Source organism: Cydia strobilella, chromosome 7 (genome assembly GCF_947568885.1).
Source record: "Cydia strobilella chromosome 7, ilCydStro3.1, whole genome shotgun sequence".
NCBI classification, from domain to species: domain Eukaryota; kingdom Metazoa; phylum Arthropoda; class Insecta; order Lepidoptera; family Tortricidae; genus Cydia; species Cydia strobilella.
Window position 1 is genome coordinate 11116649 of NC_086047.1, and position 23527 is coordinate 11140175.

General features: G+C 35.2%; 1 protein-coding gene across 1 annotated transcript in view; it reads left to right on the plus strand.

Moving 5' to 3' along the window:
* LOC134743080 (putative uncharacterized protein DDB_G0282133) overlaps positions 1-23527 on the plus strand; it is a 196603-nt gene that overhangs the window by 37151 nt on the left and 135925 nt on the right. The window contains exon 2 of the mRNA XM_063676388.1: positions 12303-12470. Within this exon, the coding sequence (XP_063532458.1) occupies positions 12339-12470 (132 nt within the window). The 5' untranslated portion in view covers positions 12303-12338. The remainder of the gene's footprint in view (positions 1-12302; positions 12471-23527) is intronic.

A 23527-nucleotide genomic window follows, 5' to 3' on the forward strand; every position in this document is an offset into this window, starting at 1 on the left:
AGCCACATCTTATTAATACTATATTATATATTCTAATTATTTAAAAAAAGGGGTGCTGGGTGGTGCTATAGGAAGCTAAAGCTTAAATAAGTACGTAAATAGTAAATTAAAATATAAATCTTACTTCATCATTATTAAATATACAGTGTGTAAATCCAATACGGGCAATAAATCAATCCAGGCATAAAAATTTACCTGTATAATCATTATTCATGAATTAAGAAGTTTTATTAAGTTACGTAGTACACTTAATTATGACCCCGTAAGTAATTAATTTTTGAAAATGCAATGTACTGCAAACATTACGAGACATGACATTACGAGATACGAGCTTTTTTTACTGTCAACACTTGTTGTTGCTTTACATTGCGTGCCCAATTATTTTGTATGGTTATTTTTTTATAACATTGTATTTCTAAGCAAAAATTATTTCAATATATTTACTTCTAGGTCCTACGCTAACCACCGTTTAAAGGTTTTTGCCCGTATTGAATTTACACACTGTATTCTTTCTATCTATCTTTCTATCAGCCTATCAACTTTCTTGAAAAAATATCCGACGTGAGAATTTGTTAGCAATTTATTTCTGCGTTCTGCGTAGTAGGAGGCACCATCAATATAATTTAAACCAGACTGAAACGATCAACAAATTGAATCCAAATCGATTATTACAATCTAAATTGAAATCGCACCAAAGGTTGTCAAATTGTCATTCTGTATGGGAAGCGTCACCGGACGCAGCGCCAGTGTGTCCAGGGATTAGCAACCGTTGGTTTAGCCATTATCCACCCAGTTTGGAAAACTGAAACCGCTATTTTATACCCACATTAGCATAAACGTTACTTGATCCCTTGGTAAGGGTACTCGTATTTCTGTCATGTGCATTTCCCATATTTAGTAAGTTCCCTTTATTCATTATGTAGGTGAATGTTGAGAGTGGCCCGGCGACTTATTTTATTTAACGAAAAAAGGATTTGCGATAGAAGATTGTTTGGAAAAGTTTAGAGAGTTGCAGTGAACATTTAATTTTTTTTTTATTACCGCATAGACATATGGCTACATAGCAATATGAAAGGTATGATAAGTATAGCTATACTGCCTTTAACTCTATGCAAAACGAAAGTTATAGTGGTATTTTATAGATATTGTATAATTCAATGTAAGTAAGTACGCGTACAAATTATAATCTGGAAAATATGCAAAACTTTTATTCAAACTACATACTTAAAGATCATTTATAAAACTTAAATCATAATGTTTGTGAAGCATTCTCCCTATTCATGTAGTCTCGTCACGTGTCATGTGTGTAATATGTAATTATCATAATTAGGTTATAAAGGTTGACCATGACTGCCCTGTCGAAGCAGAGCTGAGATGTTTTGTTATAAAAGATTTATAAAATTATAAATGTATTTATATAAAGAAGGTTTATTTTTTATCTGTACTTAAAATAATATAAAACGAGTTGTTTGCATTAGTGATTTATTTGCTCGTTGCACTTTATATCTACTGTCTGTTTTTTTGGTATAAAGTAGTACGCCATACATTTTCTAAGAAGAAAAACAAATGAGCGTTCCATACTATTTTTTTATGGGCAGTAAGTACTTCATGGGTTAAAAACAGACTGTGCACTTTTAAGTACTTAGGTATTGGTTCATTCGGTTGTTAATTCATAATTGTAGCATTATAGAAAGTACCAACACTACCAACTTAACTCACAACAGCTACATTTGTATATTTGTATCTCGCTTTCATATACCAACATGGCTATGCCAATAGATTACACTCGTAACATTACCAAACTGAACAAATTCTAAAGAAAAGCAGTTTTGTGAATTGGAAATTTGGCCATATCCAACGTCACATGACCAGAATATTCATATTGTTCCTTAGTAGTTAGGGATCTAAAGTCGTTGGACATGAAGTGAAAAGCAGTCGTAACGGATATAAAGACGAATTAGCTGCCATTGGGGCTACGGTAAACCGGCGCATTATATTTTAGTAATGAATGGTACTCCCACTCGAAGTGTGATAGTTCATTCACACACGCACGTAGTACTATTATTTAATATGTGACATAGCCCGTTTTCGTTGTTATACGATACGTTAAAAATGTGTGTTACTCAAGAGCCTATGTGAAACGTTTTCTAGATATATTTCGTTACAATTGTCTTATTTATATTTTTAAACGATTCGTAATTCCATATTCTTAGATGTATTTGATTATATAATGTCTCTTAATACATGAAGTCTAGTAACACCAGTTTAGTAATGCATGTTATTTACTTGCAATGTAGATAATAAGTATTTGCAAAAAAATGTAGATTATTGCCAGTACTTTTCGGTTGTTAACACTTTCCAAGTGAAATTAGCAACTCCTTGGTCGTAACAAACATGACTAACATATTTGTAGCTGTGGTTAAGTACCTACACATTTCTATGGAAAAAAATACAGATAGTAGTAAACCAACCCGACCGAAACCAATTTAAGAGGGGATTGTCTTTCTGGTTCTTTTGAGATCATGTGGTCCAAAAATGTAGCTTCGCAAAGTAAAAATAATTAATTTATCCACAAGGATGGTAAAAAACAATGGAAACGAATAATTAGTGGCACGATACGGTATCGCAACATGAAAGTACTGGGCACCCACTCATCTTGTCTACGATCTAGTTCAGGCTGATCTGCTCTGGTCAAGCAATATAGGCCGTTTTTTGTCTCACCTTTGTTTTGCGAATCTCGTATGCGTACTTGATATTATATTATTATGTGTGTTAATTTTATTGTTGGGTTACTTTTGTGCCGACTACTGTTATTGCTGATTCAATTTTATTCGTTTTGATATAGCTTACTCTTCTCTTCTATCTTTGGTTTTCTCATGACTGAAGATTTTCATCATCGAGATATCTACAAATTCCGTCGTTATATTCTGGCGTACCTTCGTGAACAATATATTTTATAAAATTACAGAGGATATACGATAGTATTACTGGCAACAAATACGAATAATACATGATATCACGTGAGCCTGTATTAGTAACTTATCCATATCAGTTAGCACACTTAGCACACTCGACATAACTATGCGCCGCACACTAATTTGGTTGAAATTCATAAGATAAACTTCGTCACTGGTATAAAAATAATTGTTCAACTATATTATTATATATGTTCTCAATTTGTTTTGATAATTAAATAAACCAGTTTTAAATGTTTGAATTTAATTTTTTTTGAGCTAAGCTTACTGTAGGACTTAGTCAGTTTGTGTAATAATGTCCTAAAACAAAAAAAAACCTTTCTCGTCGTCAAATCTCTGTTGCACCACTTGCATCTTCACTTGCATTGAATTTGCTTTTCGGCACTTCTTTCCTCTGTTCATACAATATTTAGTTGCCTCTATTGTGAAACCATTTAAACCCTAATATTAACGAGAAAAATAACTACGTATATTTTATTGTTGCACACTTCACATAGCCGCTAGCGTTTTAACTCGATTAAAGCACCGACTCACACCCGCAAAGCTTTATCAATCCTGAAAACAATAATCAAAATTCGTTCAGCTTAGTTAACAATAAATTGGAGACGACCCCAATGATGATGTAAAGACATTACTCTCGTAATGCATTTGTTGCACAATCAGAATTGGCGCTTACTCCGTTGTAACGGACAATGGTCCAGTGTGGCACGACCTTAATTCTTAAAATGGTGCGGTGCCGCAATTTATAACGAACAACGGACACGCGATTGGCTGAGGAATTTGAAAAAGGAAGAGTTTTATGGCCAAACACCTACAAGATCGAACATATATTGCCTACATATTACCTAAGCTTGAAAAGGCTTTGTTTACCTTTATTTGAAAATTTGCGCGTTGAAGTCTTTTAAGGGATTTAAGCTTTGAACTTCCGGCTTACGATTTCAATGTTATCATAGTGAGCCAGCACTAAAGGGGCCCACTGACTATCAGTCCGCCGGTCGATATCGGCCTGTCAGTTAGAACAAAAATTTGACAGCTCCGAACAACTAACAGGCCGATATCGTCCGGCGGACTGATAGTCTGTGGGCCCCTTTAGCGTCCAGTGATATTAAGAAGACTTCACACTACGTCAGAAAATCGATGTAAATCTGTCATATAAGAGTATTATTTTGGCATAAATTGGTGAAACTTTGATTTACGGATATTACATACAATCTCAAAATTCGTTGAGTAATTAAACCAGAAACGAAAGATAGGTAAGTAGCGAAGTAACTACTGCTATTTTATTCCATAAAATTAAACACTTTATTGTTAGGATTATTCAACTAACAGCATTCAGTTTATTGACAGGAAAAGTAAGAATTGATATGTTTTGCTATTAACACCAATAATGTTGTAACGTCATAGTTTCACGATGAAACTAAATGCAACGTAATGTTTGTGTAACAACATGTAACTAAGCTCTGCTTTTATATACTATAGATACTAAATTGATAATCTATCCTAGATAATAAATCCGCTTTATTAATTTTGTATTAAAATGACAGATCGGTTGGACAGTTTAAGGCAGTCAGACTGTCATTCATTATCTGGGATATATGTAAAAGCAAAGGATTATTTTCACTGAACTCTACGCGCCCATGTAAGCTCCTTTATTGGTTCGATTACTAATCAACGTGTATATTTCGTAAAGATACAAATATTGTCATTTGCTTTTCGTTGTAAGGATGTTGATAGATTAGTGTGAAAGACTTAATCAGAAAACTTCCTTAGCCAGTGCAATATCTGTACCGAACTTGTAGGTACAGGGTACCTATTTCATCTGTAATATGGCAACCTAAACAAATGGATACAGTATGCTACAATTTTACACAGCATAAAAAACTAACATATTATATAATATTACTTAATAATGTAAACGCCTATGGTCGAATAATGTTCACAACACATGGCTATTTCACGAACAAATTTATATGCACAAGCGAAACTATATTTTCCAGTTAACGTTACAACAATGGGATATTCTTTTACAGTAAAGGTTTAAAATCTTAATGTTAAAGCCTAAGATTAACGGTGGTCTCCACACTAGGCAGAGCCTGTATCGTGGTTACCAGTTTAATCATATGTACTTAAATATATCAAATTAGACATGAAACATTTAAATAACTATTCTTTAAATGTTTAAGGATATACCTAGAAGCATGGGAAAGTGCGTAACGTACACCGATTATGGAAATGAGTGATACGTCTGCAAACCATACAAATAAAGGAAAAATGGAAAAACTCACTGTCTCTGGCGACATGTTTTTATCCAAGTCCAATGGCTGATTGATAAACATTTCTCAACCGAGAACTAGCGCTGATGGCATGGTGTCTCGCGGCGCGCTACGGGTGCTGGCGGATGGAGGTGCGGGAGGAACGCGGGCACCATCAGCGTCATCTTCACAGCGGCACGTGACGTGCAGCGAGAGGCTACTGGTCGGTGTAGGCCGACAATGTTATAAGAAAATCCGTTGCCGACGCGTGTCATTATAGCACCTGCAACATGGTGTTTCGCAGTTCGCAGCCTATTATCGCGAAACGAACTTAAACGACACTATGTATTTCCGCGCATGTTTGAGTAAGTAAAAACTGTTAGTTAAGTGCGAGCGCCTGTGCTTCGGGAACACGAGTCATCTTATTATGCGCCATCTAGTTTTACGAGATAAGTGATCTGTATGCAGCATAGCTGTCCCGTAGAAATATGTGCTGGTTTATATAATTAGTCGCCTTCCGTGACGATGTTTATAGCCATAACGCCTTGCTTATAATAAACTGTATACAACTGTCTAATAGAAGTCGTGCTTAAGGTGGTTCGACTTTCATACAAAATTCAATCTGCTTTAATTAAGGCACTACACACTATTACTACACAAATATTTGCTCATTTATCTACTTTCGAATATTCGTTTGCGCTAAATTAATAGAAAAACTTTGTTTCATACAGAAATCATACATAAATCAACGTAATTTTTTCATCAATTTTACGTATGTGTGTGTCACAAATGTCGTGTACAAATACGTTGCGTGCGGCGTTGCCACTCTATGACGTTGGCGACGTTGCCTGGCCGACCTGGCAGGATTTGCAGTGCCGTCATGTTTAGTGCATTTTTATTTGACAGTGTTGACACTGACACATAGGGTCATGTTTATTGTGACATCAATTTGTTTGTATAAATTGAAAATGATAGTAACGTCTAAATCAAGTTACAAAAATCATCGGTGTTCTGGTCCGCGAAAATCCAGAAAAATTCAGACTCAATTGAAGCGGAATTCATGATGGTGAAGTTTCGTAAGGTAGGTACAGTTTCATTCCTTCATTGTACATTGTAATTTTCTCGTGCCGATCTTTTTAGAAAATAATTCTCACTTCTTCCGTAATGGTAGATATAAGCAGTGAACAATACCTATATAATGTAATTATTACTGTTTTGGTTGCCGAATAGTCAATGTGTCACTAACTCTAGGTTTTTTTAGGTATTGTGCAAAATGAAGAGGCATTCTTGGAAATAAAATGTTTTCCTTCATTAGCCAGAAAAAATCAGGACATCCTCACTGCAATAAAGTAAAATAAAACATTTCCTGGGGATGAAAATTATGGAATTTTGTCTATGAATGAAAAACACAATTATTACTAGGTAAGTAAATGATAACTTTATTAGAATCCATATTGTTGCATCATCTTTCTTCCTATAACATTAGAGATTTTGTGCTATCATGATATTATTTTTCTTTCAGGTACAGGGACAACTACGGATAACAAATATGAAAAAATGTTATTTCATTTGTTGTGTGAATCCATCTACACCAACAAGACATCCACTGCTGGACATAGATCTCCCCAGGGATCTCCACAACGACTGGTCTTGCAAGACCGGCCAAAATATCGAGAAATAAATAATATAAGTAAACATGATAAATATCCCGTTTTCTATAATAGTTATAATTAGAAGGCCATGCAATGTTGTTACTCACTGTACCTACTTGAATCCAAAAAAAATATATAAAAAAAGTTTTAATTTTATTTTACAATTACTACTTTATTATTAGTACATTACGATACAAGTGCGAAAAGTAGGAAATTGGCAACGAGTGGCGATAAATTGAAACACGACCGAAGGAAGTGTTTTAATCGACACGAGTTGCGAATTACCTTTTCGCACGTGTATTGTACAACGTTTTACAGTACATCATTATGGCCATATGCACGACATTTTCGACATATGCACGTATTGTACTAATTACCGCTCTAGGGCGGTAACGTATATGTAGCACCATATGTACTAAAAAGTATTTTACAGTACATATGGTGCAACTTTCTCGCCCTAGTGCGTAAAGAGCACTTTTCATGCATATGTCGAAAGTTTAAAGGGCCATATGTACTGTAAAACGTTGTACGATACACGTGCGAATAGGTAATTCGCAACTCGTGTCGATTTAAAACACTCTCTGCGGTCGTGTTTTAATCTGTCGCCACTTGTTTCGAATTTTCTCTTTTCCGCACTTGTATCGTAAATAACTTTTTCAAACTGCAAGGGTACGATGATAGATCTCAATTCAATATAATTTTGCAACATTTGGCATTATTAGATTATAAATTGTATGGAGATGAAATCTATCATCGTACCCTTCCAGTTTGAAAAATACTATAGAGGCTGGGCAGTAAGGGATTGCTTTACTTATAGAACTATATTTAGCGCTTTAAAAAAAAACTGACCTGACACTTACAAACCTGGACTTCCTTGGGCTAGTGCTACTAAGAATCGTCAGTATTCTCCATCCTTTCTGAGTTGGAAGAACCCAAAAAGGTTAGATTTGTGAAAGTCAGGTTTTCAATATATGTGGCGTTTTCAACCAAACGGGTACCTACTTATTGTTGTCATATTTCCATAAAGCTTCAAAATGAAATCAACCTAATCGACAACCGACAATGTGGTACCTTTTAGTTCAAAACGTCACATATTTTTATAAAACGTTATAAACTAATTTATTAATAATACTGAATATCTGGGAGAAAAACAAAACATAAGTAAAAACTCAAAAATGCTCGTTTTCCCAGAGATAAGACCTAGCTAGATTACCCCCTAGCACCCCTTACAGCAAATTTCATCGAAATCGGTAGAGCCGTTTCCGATATCACTGAAATATATTTCGGTTATATCGGAATCGGACAAGAATTCGAAGAATAAAAGGTATAAGAAACATAAGATAACACAAAAAGGACAAAAAAAGTACCCCTGACGTACCAGTCTCGAACCCGAATCCTCTTGCACGTATTTCCACGAACATACCGCAACGCTATTGCAGCATACTTACACTGCATGAAATTGTCTACTACAAGCATCACGCAAACACTGTTTGCATGTGTGAGTAATAGTAGGAAATAGCATGACAGAAATACTCTGTCGACTTTAAAAGTGTTTTTTGCACTAATGAAGTATTCAATGTTTATTATAATAGTTCAATATTTATGTAAAGAGTGCGCTAAACATACTTTTAAGTATACAGATACCAACACTATTCCACAAAAAAATAAAACCTGAAAATTTGCGAAAGTGACGCCATCTAGCGGGGTTTAAGCTTTGGGTAACCTAGTCGAACCACCTTAATGTTGTTGGATGTGAAATAACTTTCTTTAAGTAATTGTTAGTGTAATTGTCGGTATTTGAAGCATGTAGTTCCCTGGTAGAAGCATGTAAATAGATGCATGTATTATCGATATTTGTTAAAGTACGCCGTAATTTTATCAATTTAGTTAAATTCGTCTTTGAAATGCAATGTGTTTAAACATTAGACTTATATTGACCGGGATATAAACCGTGATTACCTTTATTAAACATGATAAAAAGAATAATAATATGCGAAAACTGAATGGAATTAGTAAAAGAATTCAACCTTAAGTCACTATGTCACTATATTCATTGCATTAGCTGATTGTGCGACATTTTGCAGGTCGGACAAAGACCTTGTCACGTATGGGATGACGTTGTTTTACCGAGGGGAAATGCCTCAAAGGTACTCTTGACAGCTGTTGGGGGAGTGTGACATGACAGCTGATTGACATACTTATGTCAATAATTTTCTTTGAATTGTATCAGTTTTCTTATATGTACCTGTGTGTTTATTTTACGTGATTTGCATACTAGGTACTAACAAAATAGGTATCTACAGATAATTTATGTTGGTCAAAACCTTGTATTACATATCAAACGAAAAAACAAATATATATCAAAAAGTTGGTACCTTAGTATTTGATCGAGATAGGACACTATTAGATTAGATGTATATATACTATTTAGTCTATTTATGTTAGGTTAGTTTACGAGTAGGTTAGTTAGTAGGTACTTTATCTTCTTATACAAAATAACTTTTCTCCAAAACGCGTTCATGAATTAAGTACGTTTCCAAATCCCATTATGTATGCAGACTAATTCCCAGCGATTGTCAAACCCGTGAAAGGACACGGTCTCCTTGTTCTCAAACTATCAGTAATCAACCGGTCAAGGGCCGACAGTCGTAAATCGTTTGTCTTTACAACTATTGTCTTCGTGAAGGTGGTTACGGCTTTAATTTCAGATATGACAGTTTATAATGAGATGCGTGCGAATGCCTTGACTAATTTTAAAGTATTAACGACTAAGCAGTACCTACTTTAATGAAAAATACGTAGGTATTAACTCGACCTAACAGGAGCAATCAAATCGATATCATGTTTATATCTCTTAAGATTTTACTAAGAAATGGCTCAGTGATTCACCCACTTATAACGGAAACATAAATAACATCACGGATGCATGATCTCTACAACTTAATCGCAAGATATGGGAATTACGATTTTATTACTCGAATAAAACTGCACTGTTTTGCACTAAATACAAGGCAAACCAGTGATCCGTAACGACCTACAGCAGTATCAAAGTAGTAGTAAATACTACTCCATTAAATGTTTTCTCCGATAAATATGAAATAGCTGACTTATCCACATTTCGTACAATTCATTTCATGTTTCGAGGTCGCAATGGGTCAGTTGTCAGGTGTCGTTGGCGTTGGAGAACTTATGAAAATGCTATTACAAAAGGCGCAAAATTGGGATATAAAATTTTCCACAACATTTCTAACGGCAATGATCAATCTTTTTAGGGTTCCGTATCATAAAGGTACAATTGGAACCCTTATTTCGAATAGGATAAGTAACACATATTGTGGTCGTCGTGCAGGTCTCGACGACAAATAAAAAGATTTGAAGTAAACTTATAATCAATAGGTGCTGGTTACTTTACAATGTACAGTTGACGTAAACGGTTAAAAGTGTAGAAGTGGTGGTAATAGTATGGAGGCTGATGCGAAAGTGAATTAGCTAATTTTGAATGTTAAAATGGTAGTCTAAATTTAGGTGCCTCTAATTGGCCGCGATACAGGTTATGTTGAGCGCTCCTATTGGTGCATTTAAATAAGCCTCCGCATAGTAAGCGAGCCCGACGGCTGCGTTTAGCTACTGCATTACAAATAAGAGGTTGCGTTCGCAACACATATATACTGGCTAATTATTTGTATAACTTATAAGGACTTGTTTTATTTCACACCCATAACAATTGCTTTTGGCTAAAGATCAAGTCAATCTTTTGCAAGTACGTGCTTTTCCAATTTGGCAGGCACTGACAACTTTGTGCTATATGAGATATGAGTAATAAGATTATGACACTTTATAATTGAGGTATTGTGAGGCGTTGCTACACTAACCATGTATGGATGGTGACGGTATGTTACATCGATAAGAATTTCGTATTATGAAATGCAAATCCAATCATTTCAAAGTAACTTAGGGCTTTATAATAACATGTTGTAAGAACGAACTTGTGTATTTATGATGAAGATAAATAAATAAATACCTAATATATTTCAAGGATTATATGTATAAGGAACGTTAACGTGGGATGTGTCGTCAGAATTGTCTCAAGTCTCAACTGTGATGTGTCAGTAAACTAAAACTTAAGCTTTATCAAAGAGGATAATAAGAGGATATAGGAGCGCATCATCGAAATAATTAGTGTTAATTAGTTTTAGGTATTTATTATTTTACATATTGTACACACTAACATAGATATAGGTAGGATATTATAATTTTTGTACTAACACTATGTGGGTTCTGTTCGAAATAAATATTTTCAATTTCAATTTCAATAATAGGATAGAGCGGTATTGTCATAGTAAATTTTGTAGCCACAGTAAATCCACTGCCATCTATCGACACACGAAAACTAAAAATGAAGATGTATAAAAATACCATTAAATGTATGGATAAATGTTTTTTTTCTTTGCATTAATTATTTTTCTATGATTTTGACCCATGTTCTTTCACTGATATGCGTTAAAATTGTTACATAACCAACGAAATCGTCAACGCCATCTATTCGAGAGTAGGCCAAAGGTAGTGGTGCCATCTGTTCGTGAATTAAATTTTCTTGATTTTCGAGACGTTTTTTCCTTAGACTGTATCCATTTATTACGGAGTTATATCTATCTTTGGCTTTATCAAGATTTGTATCTCTTGTCAAGTTTTTTTAGCGTCTAACTAACTTACACTGTTAAGAAAACAGAACACTATACATGTAGTATTTTCAAAAACTAAATTATTCTTGATAAACTTGCTGACAACTTCTACATAGCAAATCAGTATCATTTCAATTTTCTACGCAATCTGACAAAAACTCCTAGAGTACCTGAATCAATTGTCAAGGAATCAGTAGTAGGTACAAAGCCTTTTATATAAACATCCTTCTGCATTGCAATGCAATGAAGTGATTGAAAAGAAAGCTCATTAAAAACCAGGGTATTTCAATTCTGTTCAATCGGACGTGACGTGCACCTGTGGCTGCTCTGAATACATCCCGCCCTCGCATATGCATCTCCATTTCTAATAATAATTATGGATTATTTTATTAAATATGTACCTATTGAACAGTCTTTTAAAATGTTAATTGGAAGACGATTTATTACTGTACACATGGACAGTACAATACAAGGCGAACTATCCAAATCAGAGAGTAGAAAGAAAAACTAATTTCATAGGTAAGGTAGGGTAACAAGTTCAAGACACGATAACGTCACTTAAGATTTGAGTTTGTTTCGCAACATGTTGTTTAGAGATGTGCTCTTTGTAGGGGCCTATTTTATTTCTTCGAGGTATTTGTGCTTATATTTGTTTTATTACCTAATAAAATTATAATTTTGCACCTTCCTAACATAACCTTGCACAAAGGTACTAAGATTCTATTTTTTTTTTGTCAACAGAGCATGCCGCTGCCCGCGCCCCCGCCCGCCTAAGGCATGAGCGGCCGCGGAGCGGGCGGGCAACGCTGCCAGCTTATTCTGCAGCGTTGCCTCGCGATCCAGCTCACCAAGCCCGGCAACGCGCCTGAGGACTTCTGGATGTACGACTCTGGATATCTGCTCTTCCAGGTTTGTACTACTCAGTCCCACCTGTCTAATACATGAACGACCGCGGAGCGAGCGGCCAACGCTGCTAGCTTATTATGCAGTTTTGCCTCGCGGTCCAGCTTTGTATCTGTATCTGTATTTGCTCTTCCAGGCTGGTAACTTTTACTTGTCAGTCCTTGCCCTACTAAAACACAAGCGGCCGCAGAACAAGTGGATAACGCTACCATAAATTGCATTTGAATAATGTGATAATGATATGTTTTATTGGCTGCGTATAGAATAGAATAAAATAAAATTTTATTCGTAAGCACAAACAAGACATTACATAATATAAAAGAAAACATAAAATAAGATTAAAGTGCCACGAAATGCCAATACCAATATAAATATTTATTATTTTTGCACGGGCGAGTGTTATAAAAATGACAGCAGGAGGCCTGCGTTGTATTGCGATACTTTAGTTTGTAGCTTTATTATAAATTAAGTTTATTGAGTGCTGCCGGCGCTATTTATTCGAACTGCAAACATGAAACTGTCTGTGCTAGTAAACATAATAAATTCGATTAAGCTTCATTAAAGTATATATCAAATCTTTTACAGTAACGAGAAGAGTAGGATATCACACTATAATACAAACCTACTTCGTACCTTTATACGGCTTTTTCCATCCACGGTAACAAATGAAAGTACGCACAGTAATTAGATGTAAATTCACTGATCATGACCTTCTAGAGTAGGTACCTATTTACTATACAAGGAAACTAGTTTGCTAAAGTATCCTAATGCTGAGACCTATCTACATAATTACTTACAGCTGTTAATTGTCAACTTTTATGGTATTGACCTGTGTAAGTTTATAAAAAGTTCCACCTTCTTCCATACATCCTAATTACTTACAACCTTTCTCAATAAACTAATACGTAGTTAATTCACATTACTGACCTTTTCTTTCTGGTTAGTACAGTCAAGGAATTCAATTTCAGTACCATTTCGTGGTTTTCGTACCTTGTCACAGTGACAATAGATATGAGGTCCCTAAATTAATAGCGACGTTGATATTGATCGTCACTGTGACAAGGTACGAAATGGTACGGGAATTAAATTCATTCACTGTACGTATTGAAGTAGAAGTCCGATTTGCTAAATTTTTGTAAAAAATCCATATTTTTTTTGGTTTCTTCCATTCCATCGACTTTCCCGATCCTGATATAAAAAAAAAACTGTCGCAGATCTTTGTACACAAAATTTTGTTTCCACACACGCACATACACATCAGCAGCAGAAGTTGCTAAGCGGGCGAGGTGTTTAAAATTACCTTGACACGTTCTTAAAGTCGCGTCAAGATCATTTTGAACACCTGGCCCGCTTAGCAACTTCTGCTGCTGACTGTACAATAAGAAACTAAAAAATACTAAAACGTGAAGTTTTGGAATGAACAAATTGTAACATTTTCTTCGTACGTTACCAAAATTAGTAGTGCGGACAGTTGAATGTCAGAAAACCCAACAAATAGTTCTAGCAAGACCTGACACTCACATTCACCCGCGAAACAGCCCGCCGCGAAAAGCAAGTGGAACGTAACACATTGTATCTTTACATGCAGCAGCAGTCGCAAACACGTATCTTAAACTAGTGCCGTGTGTGGCGGACGTGTTTATTTATCGAACAGCTGACGCGTTCCGTGTGGTCGGGACAGGGCTGGTGGTTCATCTGATTGATATCTGCATTTAGCCGTTATTGGATTCAATTTCAAAAGATTAATTTGATGAAGTTTTGTTCTCAATTATTATACCTACTCATCATAGCGCATCCCTTTTACAAGCAAAGAAAAGTGTCGAGGATGGGCTTACTTACCTTAACCTTAAATGCAAGAAGGATTAATTCGTTTCCTTTTTATTTCAAACTCTAATTATTATAATTGCTCCAATCAATTAAATTAATTATAATGTTGCTTCAGGCTTGTACTTATTTATAAATCAATTTAAAATAACCTCAAAACTTCCTCCTTGTGCTCCAGATTGTCCAAAGTTCTCTCAACAAACATTTGGACTGGCCACATAAACAGTACGCAGCTGTGATGCTTGTGATGGCTTGCGTATGCCCAGTTTACACGTGTTTATGCTACCTTTACGTTAATTAACGCTTTCATATGAAACGCTGTTATACCTAATTAGTTTCAGAACAGCACGATTAAATGACTTTGTGAGAAAATCTAATCAACCTAAGTTGCTGCAACAAGAGGGTATGAAATAAATATTATGGGACAGTCATACACAAATCGGCCTAATCCCACTGTAAGCTCGGCGAGGCTTGTGTTGTATATCGTCGTCACATAAATACATAAATAAATATTCAAATACCTACAGATCATCATTATGCATGAACATTTTTAATTAGGAACGTTTAGGCTATGAAACTCATGGCATGGAATATAACTTATATGTATAACGTAACTAATAACACCACACACACACACTATCATCAGTAATCATCACACATATTACATCTTTTATATTTCTACCTGGGGTCTGACAATAAATGTTTTCATTTCATTTTTTTCATTTCATTTCATTTTATAATTATGAATTACTTACAAAAAAAATCTAAATTGAAATGAAAATTGTATATAGTTATTGTAACATTTCAGATAATTGGACAACTAAAGACAAAAATCACATATCTAAACAGCCTTACTTATGTTTAATCATACGGCGCACAATAATAGGTACCTGTAATGAAAATTATTATGATTGAAACGCGGTAGACGCCTGTCAGTATTATTTTACGAGTACTTTATATTGGTTATGCAAATATTTAGCTTGCCGATCCGTAAACGTCCAAATTGATGACTGCCTTAAATTATTTACAGGCTAAGCCGAACCTGACCAATGACTAGTGTGCCTTTCGAACTTCTATAATCTTTAACTAATTTGTTTTGATATATTTTTTCACTCAGCGTATCTCGCTCGTACTAAATTATGAGTTCGAGAGAGATGCACGGGCGATTGGTATCAAAATTATATCGAATTATATTTTCGAATCTGCCTCCTGGAAATATCCATTTAGCCCCAATAAATCAAGTGCATTCGGTTGCAGCGGCCATTAGTTGTAATCGAGTAATTAATTCAATCGAGCATTGCCCTGTCTGTAATGCATTTAGCTTGTTTGCATTAGTCGGCTTAATGATTTTTAACTTTGATTGGTTTGAGCTTTGTTGCGGTGCACTTTTAGCCTAATTAGTTTTTTGATTAATTTCCAACGCAAATCTAAATTTATAATACATATTATAGGTATGTATTTTGTTCAAAGAGTTATATTTAAAAAAACGTTTTATTTGTATAAAACGACTCGTCTCGTCATCATTTTCTTAGCGTAGTCCCGTCTTTTTGCCGCGGCTCTTAGGAGCCTGGGGTCCGCCTGACAACTAATCCCATGAATTGGCGAAGGCACTAGTTTTTACAAAAGCACTGCCATCTTACTTTCGAACCTAGAGGGGAAACCAGGCCTTATTGAAATTAGTCAGGTTTCCTTACAATGTTTTCCTTCACCGAAAAGTTCCAAAAACTCATTGGTATACAATATACAATCCGGGGTTTGAACCAGCCACCTCCGGATTGAAAGTAACGCGCCCCGTTTACCGTTAGACTACTAACGCTTGTTTTATATAAAACTACTAAATGAATAACAAAATCCTGGAATAAAACTATGAAACTAAGAAATCTAGATAAGGAATATTTTAAAACCCTACTTTGCTAAGCCCTTACCGGGTCCTAGTAGTTATGTATGTACCTACCTAGCATTAAGTTGCATGTGTAGTATCTACTTGGTTGCAAATAAAGATTGAATTGAATTGACGTTTTTTTTTTCAAACAAAAACGTCTACGTAACCGAAGACAATATTTAAATAAAAATCCTGACGTTATCTATATAATAAAGACCTACGTACCTATGGACGTAAAACGTACATACAGGTATAAAACTACGCAAGTCATTAATGCATATAAATATAACTGTAATGGGGCCGACCGGCAGCGCAGAGATCGGACCAGGTAATTATAAATTACCGAATGTATAATTATAAATTACAGGACGTCGTACACGAGGTCAGAGGCATAGCGATCTTATAATAGCCATTACAATGTAATCTCGGGATTGGGTTACGTGATCGAAAATGCAGCACAGTTGATAGGGATGTATAGGTAGATTAGTTGTAGCCTAGAATTTCTAGCGAAATAAATGATCAATTAAAACTTTATACTGAGTCGACGGTTTTAATTATTTGTAAGTATGATTGGAAGTAAGTATTAAGGAATAACACCGAGCCACACTGGCAGGCACCAAGTGAAGAAAAAACAAGGGTAGGGCAGGAATCAAGTATCGTATCAAAAAGAAAGACCTGTGAATTGAGAAAAAAAGCTGGAATACACTTCACAATCCAAAATGAACAGACTCAACAAGTTTACGTGTGAGTGCTTGATTGAAACTACATATATCTTCCATCATAATTATGAGTATTAGCATGCCATATTCGTTGGAATAGGTTACTTAATACCATGAAGTGATTTAAGGAGATTTAAGGAGGGTGATTTGTAATAAGGAGGAGCATTGTTATTTTGTTATTTGATAGTTTTAATCTCGGCGGAGTAAACTGAAAGTCGCTCTCAACTTTCAAGGGTGCATTACCAATCCCTCTTACGAAAAGTATGGCGAGTATTCAAGTCAATGGGTTCCATTGAGTCGGAACAGTGCGAGTACTTCACTAGCTGAATGCTACTGAATAGAAAGTGCACGTACAGCCACTGACTCCTGGGTCAACCTGGTCTTTATAAATCAGCCGGAGCGTGCATCATATGAGTTATGGACCATGCTTTACTTACTTGGTGCTGTTTGTTATGGTGGATGTATTATTGTGTTTATGATCGGTACGATAACACGTGATAAACTTCTTGACCACGATATAATAGAGTATTAAATGTAAGCTATGTAGTTTTCGCATCATATGTTTCTGATCCAGCCGCTTCGTGTATCATATGAGTTATGGATCATGCTTTACTTACTTCATATAATGTTGAATGTATGGTTGGTGTTGTTAGTTGGTGTTTACGATGATTGATTCCTTGGTATCAAATTACGGGATAAAGTTCTTTACCACGATCTAATAGTGAATGAAATATAAGTTTAGTTTTCAATGTTGCCTGAAGAGGCGAATGTTGAACGTAATGTTGATGTTTCTGTTTCAACTTTCCTTGTACGAGTAAGTACTTAAACTAGTTACATAATTTGTTTAGTGAGTTTTATTATTTGCTTACAATTTAGTAGCTATAAATACATATTATTAAATTGAAGTGACTTTATTTCAAGCAAGACGCTATAAAATCTATCAAACCATACAAAGAAGACAAATGACCTACGAGTTTGACCAATTACTCTAGCTGGAATATAGCGAGCAAAACATATGACAAAAGCTCTCAAAGTTTTAATATCCAGAGCTACAGCGCAGACAGGGATGAAATAAATCGGGTCTCAAACAATAAATCTCCCAACGCCTGTTTGTTTGTCTGTTCTGATCTTTCTCCGACATCAGTGAACGATTTCCGTTGCCCCTTACGATAGGAATGCTTTTAGGATTCCTTCTTGGCTTTGTTTCAACGCCGTCGCCATTTATTAAATAAACTTTGGCATTGATCGCCTTAATAAATAAAGGATGAGAATATTGTACGGTGTAGGAAGATTAATCTTTTTATTTAATGTGAAGATGTTTTTGTGTGTTCCTCAATGTTGCAGCTTTTGCTTAACCAGCTCCTTGCATTTAATGGCCTTCTGTGTTTTTAATTATAGTTATTTAATATGTTGGCATTTAAGGGGTGCCGGCACAATCCCGAACATAGTATGTTTATACTGATTTAAACCAACACGATTTTCACTCATAATTTTAAAACTAACACAATACACAACACAACTGTTGATACAATTCCTCGCCAGTCTGCCTGTGACCACGAACGTAACGTCACGTTCGAAACGTCAGGCCATAAATAAACGTAAGTTTGTACGCGATTAAGTCCCGTGTTAGTTTTAAAATTATAGTATGTTTACTAGGAAAGTATCGGAAGTAAAAGAAAACTGTAAAAGATGAAATATCAAGTTATACACCAAATTATTGAGAAACGCTGCCTGTATTGTGGTGGGAATAGTACATTTCGATGCTAGTGTGGAAAGTATGTCATTACTTCACGAGTACCGAGATATCGACTCGGGACGAGTGAAGAATAACATTTCCGCACGTGTATCGAACGACGTTTTTTAATACAGTTGCGAAAAAATAATAAAAACAACAAGTAAGGAATAAAAACTTTGAAAACTTAAAACGCCTCTTAGTGGGTAGTAAAAGAAAAACGCCTCTTCTTTGACAGGCGTTTCCTCGGCGTTTCGGTAGCTATTCCGTTCCTTTCAGACAACTTATTAAGAACGGTTTTTCAATATTCAATATTAAAAAATAAACGTGTTATAATGATAATGAGGTAAGTAATTAAATTATAAAATATGTATATTTTTCGTATTCTTACATTAACAGTAGGTTTTTATGTTGATTACGACGTTTAAAGGAAACAAATATTAACACTCATCAATAAGTAGTCATGAATTGGAACAAGTATAAATTTAAAAAAATTGGAAAAGTAAAAAGCTCTAGTTCGCGAAAACCAACTTTCCGCACGCTAAACAGCTACGTAAAGTAGCACTTTTTGAGCAACTGTATTAAAATGATATTTTCATGAGAAGGTACTATTTATCCTTATTTTTGAAGAAAAGGTGCCAAATTCATAGTGTTGTTATTGATTTGTTGTTATGAGTGTTGTTATGTTTGATTAATTACCTAATGTACCTAATAATAATGTATAATATAAAATAGGAATAAGCAAAATTTACATGTAAATCTTTACATATTTTTATCAATAAATGATCTATCTATCTATCTAAATGTCAAAAATTATTAAAAACACAGAAGGTCATTTAAAGTAAACTCAATTTATTCCACTTAAATAAACTGTAGTTGTTAAATAAAAATATGAATGTAATCGTATAACATTTCAGTAATCGAACTATTTGAGTACATTCGTCTCAAAACTTATATGAACAGACGAGGTAATATGCTGTCATTATAATAAGTGAACTCGTATATGGTCTCCGCAATAGAAGCTGGGTTGCTCTCATTAATACCCCAAAACTTATTTACTTGTACTCTAATGTAAGTCTTAAATTTCTGCATGTGCGTGTGATGTAAAAAACAACCGGCCAAGTACGAGTCGAACTCGCACACGAAGGGTTCCGTACCATTACGCAAAAAATGGCAAAAAAATCACGTTTGTTGTATGGGAGCCCCACTTAAATATTTATTTTATTCTGTTTTTAGTATTTGTTGTTATAGCGGCAACAGAAGTACATCATCTGTGAAAATTTCAACTGTCTAGCTGTCACGGTTCATGAGATACAGCCTGGTGACAGACAGACAGACAGCGGAGTCTTAGTAATAGGGTCCCGTTTTTAACCTTTGGGTACGGAACCCTAACAAAAAAATATATAACAAAACTTTTCTATCCTGCCAAATTTCTAATTAATTCTGAGTAAAATTAGCCTGTGACCCCATATTTTACTGCAAAACAAATCATCTCACAGATGCGTGTCGAAACAGCGCGTCTGCCAACTTAAACATTACCTCACTTTCAGCTGAAACGGATACTATTGTGGATTTTCTTTTGAAGCCCCGAACAATGAGTCGTGTACTACTTGTCTATGGTTACATAAGTCTTGCCTATATTTTGAGATTTATGAGGACTTCAAAAGGAACTTTTGTAGTCATTTACTATTGGTTCTTTGGTATACTTAAATGGGTTAAACTCGTTAAAGAGATTAACTCGTAGCTACTAAAGTAATTTCTGCTTTAACCTATGTGATTGTATTAGTAACATGTTGCTGTAAATGCATTTAGTATTTACCTAATTACCTAGGCAGTATTTTTTGTGCGTGATTAATGAAAGTTAATGAATTAAGTAAACCCTTAAAGGTCATCATAATTATTTTTAATTTCATGCCCACGTAAAATTACTTCAGTATTTTAATTCATAGACCAAGGGTAAACTTTGTTTTCAATTACGTCCGTTTTTTATAAGTAATTTGAAATTTTACGTTAATGAGATCACATTGACACGGTCTATGATTGTTTATTGATTATTACAAAATGGCGAGCAAATTGTGACAGTTTTGACGGCTGACGGATAATTTTAATAGTGAAAAGTCAAGGTCGGCCGCCGCCGCCGTTGTAGACTTACCTACTGACACTTATTAAATTCTACTATCCTCCTAATTTATTATTAGTAATTAGTACAATTACTGTTTATCAGCATTGTCCAGAGTAAGAAGTATTAAAATTGACTAAAATACTTACCTAAATAAAACATACAGAGAGATTTACATTTTTAGCAGACGGCAGCGGGCACCGACTCCGTTCCAGTGTGAAATGTGTGAATCTCTCTCTGTGCATTCCACCTCAGAAACACCGTTCCCATGACAAGTCCTTCACGGTAACTGTCAAATTATGGAATACTATACCACCCTCTTCGACTGTGTCAATCGGTCGCATCGCTAGGCGAATTTAAAAAAGTTATGGCTATCAGACGAAACTTAATTATATAGTATTGTTGTAGTTTTTGTATATATGTAATATGTATTATAGAATATATATGTATTTAGTTGTATGTATATATATATATATATATTTGTTGTAGGTCATATACCGTTGTATGTATATTGTAGGTTATTAGAAGTAAGCTAGATACTTTTTCGTTTTTTTGCGCCGTTTGTACAGTACGGATGTCTACTGTCTCCAATTCTCCCTAAATTGCTCAAAGGTTAACTGAAAGAGATCCCTTAAAGGGATAAGTTCGCATTTGTACTAATGACGAATGTTATTTTTTCTGTTTTGTTTTGATTTTTGTACAATAAAGTGTTTTACTACTACTACTGCTACTACTAATACACATGATAGTTCGTCTACAATGTTGTCTTAGCTTATATTTAATGCAATTCCTTGCAGTGCGACGACTTGAGTTCCTGTATTAAGTTTATGGTCATTACCTCATTAGACATCAAGTAAAACCGAGCAAATAGATATTTTATGGAGAGTACAAAATAATGTGTTACCTATTTAAATACAAACTTATTAACCTGGCTGGAAATAGGAAGTAGGAAATAATGAATATAAATACAATCAGCACAGCTTAATTTGATCCCGTGACCAAGAAATCTACAGTTTTTCTTATAAAAAGATTATACTATTTCCTAAGATTGTCTCCTTGCCATATATGTGCATGGCGGGTAATTAGTGAACGAGGTCTTAGGAAAACATTATTATTTACAATACACTTAAGAAAAGATACAAATGGAGTCGCAATAACTGGGTGTGAACTCTAGTTCACCTTCGTAGCTTCCTTTAGCTGGCATCCCTTCAAAAACATAACTTTGACATGCCTGTTTCGGAAAAACTAAACTAAGGTGCTTACCTTGAAACTTTTAGGCTGCCTTGTAACATAGCAAACCTGCATAGTGCAGCCACCGCGCGCACTGGCCGGTTGTAAAAAAAAAAGTTTTTAGTATTTGTTGTTATAGCGGCAACATAAATACATCATCTGTGTAAATTTCAACTGTCTAGCTATCACGGTTCATGAGATATAGCCTGGTGACAGACGGACAGACAGACAGCGGAATCTTAGTAATAGGGCCCCGTTTTTACCCTTTCGGTACGGTACGTAACTCTAAAAACTAAACTCTGACTCGCGCCCACTGCTAAGCATATGCCTGATTTCGAATACCTAGGACACTAGTTCCGGTGTCCTGAGCTAATCGTATCCATGAAGTGACCCGCAATCTGGTGTTCAGCACGTTGTTGTTAGATGTAGAATTAGTGTAGGGACGCCCGGCCGGAAAGAGAACGGGCTGTCGATCGCTCGTTGCGTGCATTCAGCCCATTTCCCTGGAGTTGGAGTTGCAGGGTAGGTATTGTTATTCCCACAGTATTATCCTCGAATCTTCTTGTGTTCCTGCAGAACAGAAAGACATCTTTAAGTTCGACGTCCTTTAGTTCGCTCTCTTTTAGTTTGTCTCGACCGAATGTATTACATCGCGGTGCCGCATACATAGTACCATCTGCTAATAAGTGTAAGCCAGTCTCCTCCTTACCACAGTGTGGAGTTGTGGCATCTCTACTTAAAGCACATTGTTGTTAGAAAGGCCTCCTAAAGCGACATAAAAATTCAACTTCCGTATTCCCATTCCATTGCTCATCAGATAAAAAACGCATTTGTAAAATTGCGTCACTGATGGTATCACACTAAAGGTCTGAATAAACGATAACTGTCGCCTCAAGCGCATAGGTGGAATGGGTAAGGGCTTGATTAGGCCCAATAAAAGTTACCAAAGTTTTATTAATCTGTTTCTTCCGGCGATATTTCTTTATGTGTAATAATTACAGCGATTGACCTGCGCACCTGTCCTCTTAAACGATTGTGAGACATAATCAATCGGAGTTGTTCAGTGCTTTGTTTACAAGCTTTTAATTCAGTTTTAACTACTTGTCTTTGTATCTATGGTAATAATAATAATTTTAGTGCACGATGTAGATCAATGACATCGAATTACTTTGAATGGAAGTCTATAAAAAGTGACATGTTTTCATTGTTTTTGAGTGTAAATATTTTGTCAAATGTCCTTATTTCCTGACAATATACAACTTTGCCGACAAAACTGGTGAATACATTATTTTTATAAATACTATAAATTGAATGAAATTTAAACCCCGTTAATTCCGACGTATTTCTAGAAGTACCAATTAAATTCAAGTTTTAAAATATTATAAAAACAAAAGAAAGTTCCAAAATCTAAAGCGCAATAATTACCTGGGTCTTACGAGGTTAAACAATAAAATGACGTACAAGTAAACCTAATCACTTACTCACTTACTTGGCTGGTGCGATGACCCAAAATGAGTCTTGGCACTCTTGGCCTCCAACACAAGAGCACGCCACTTT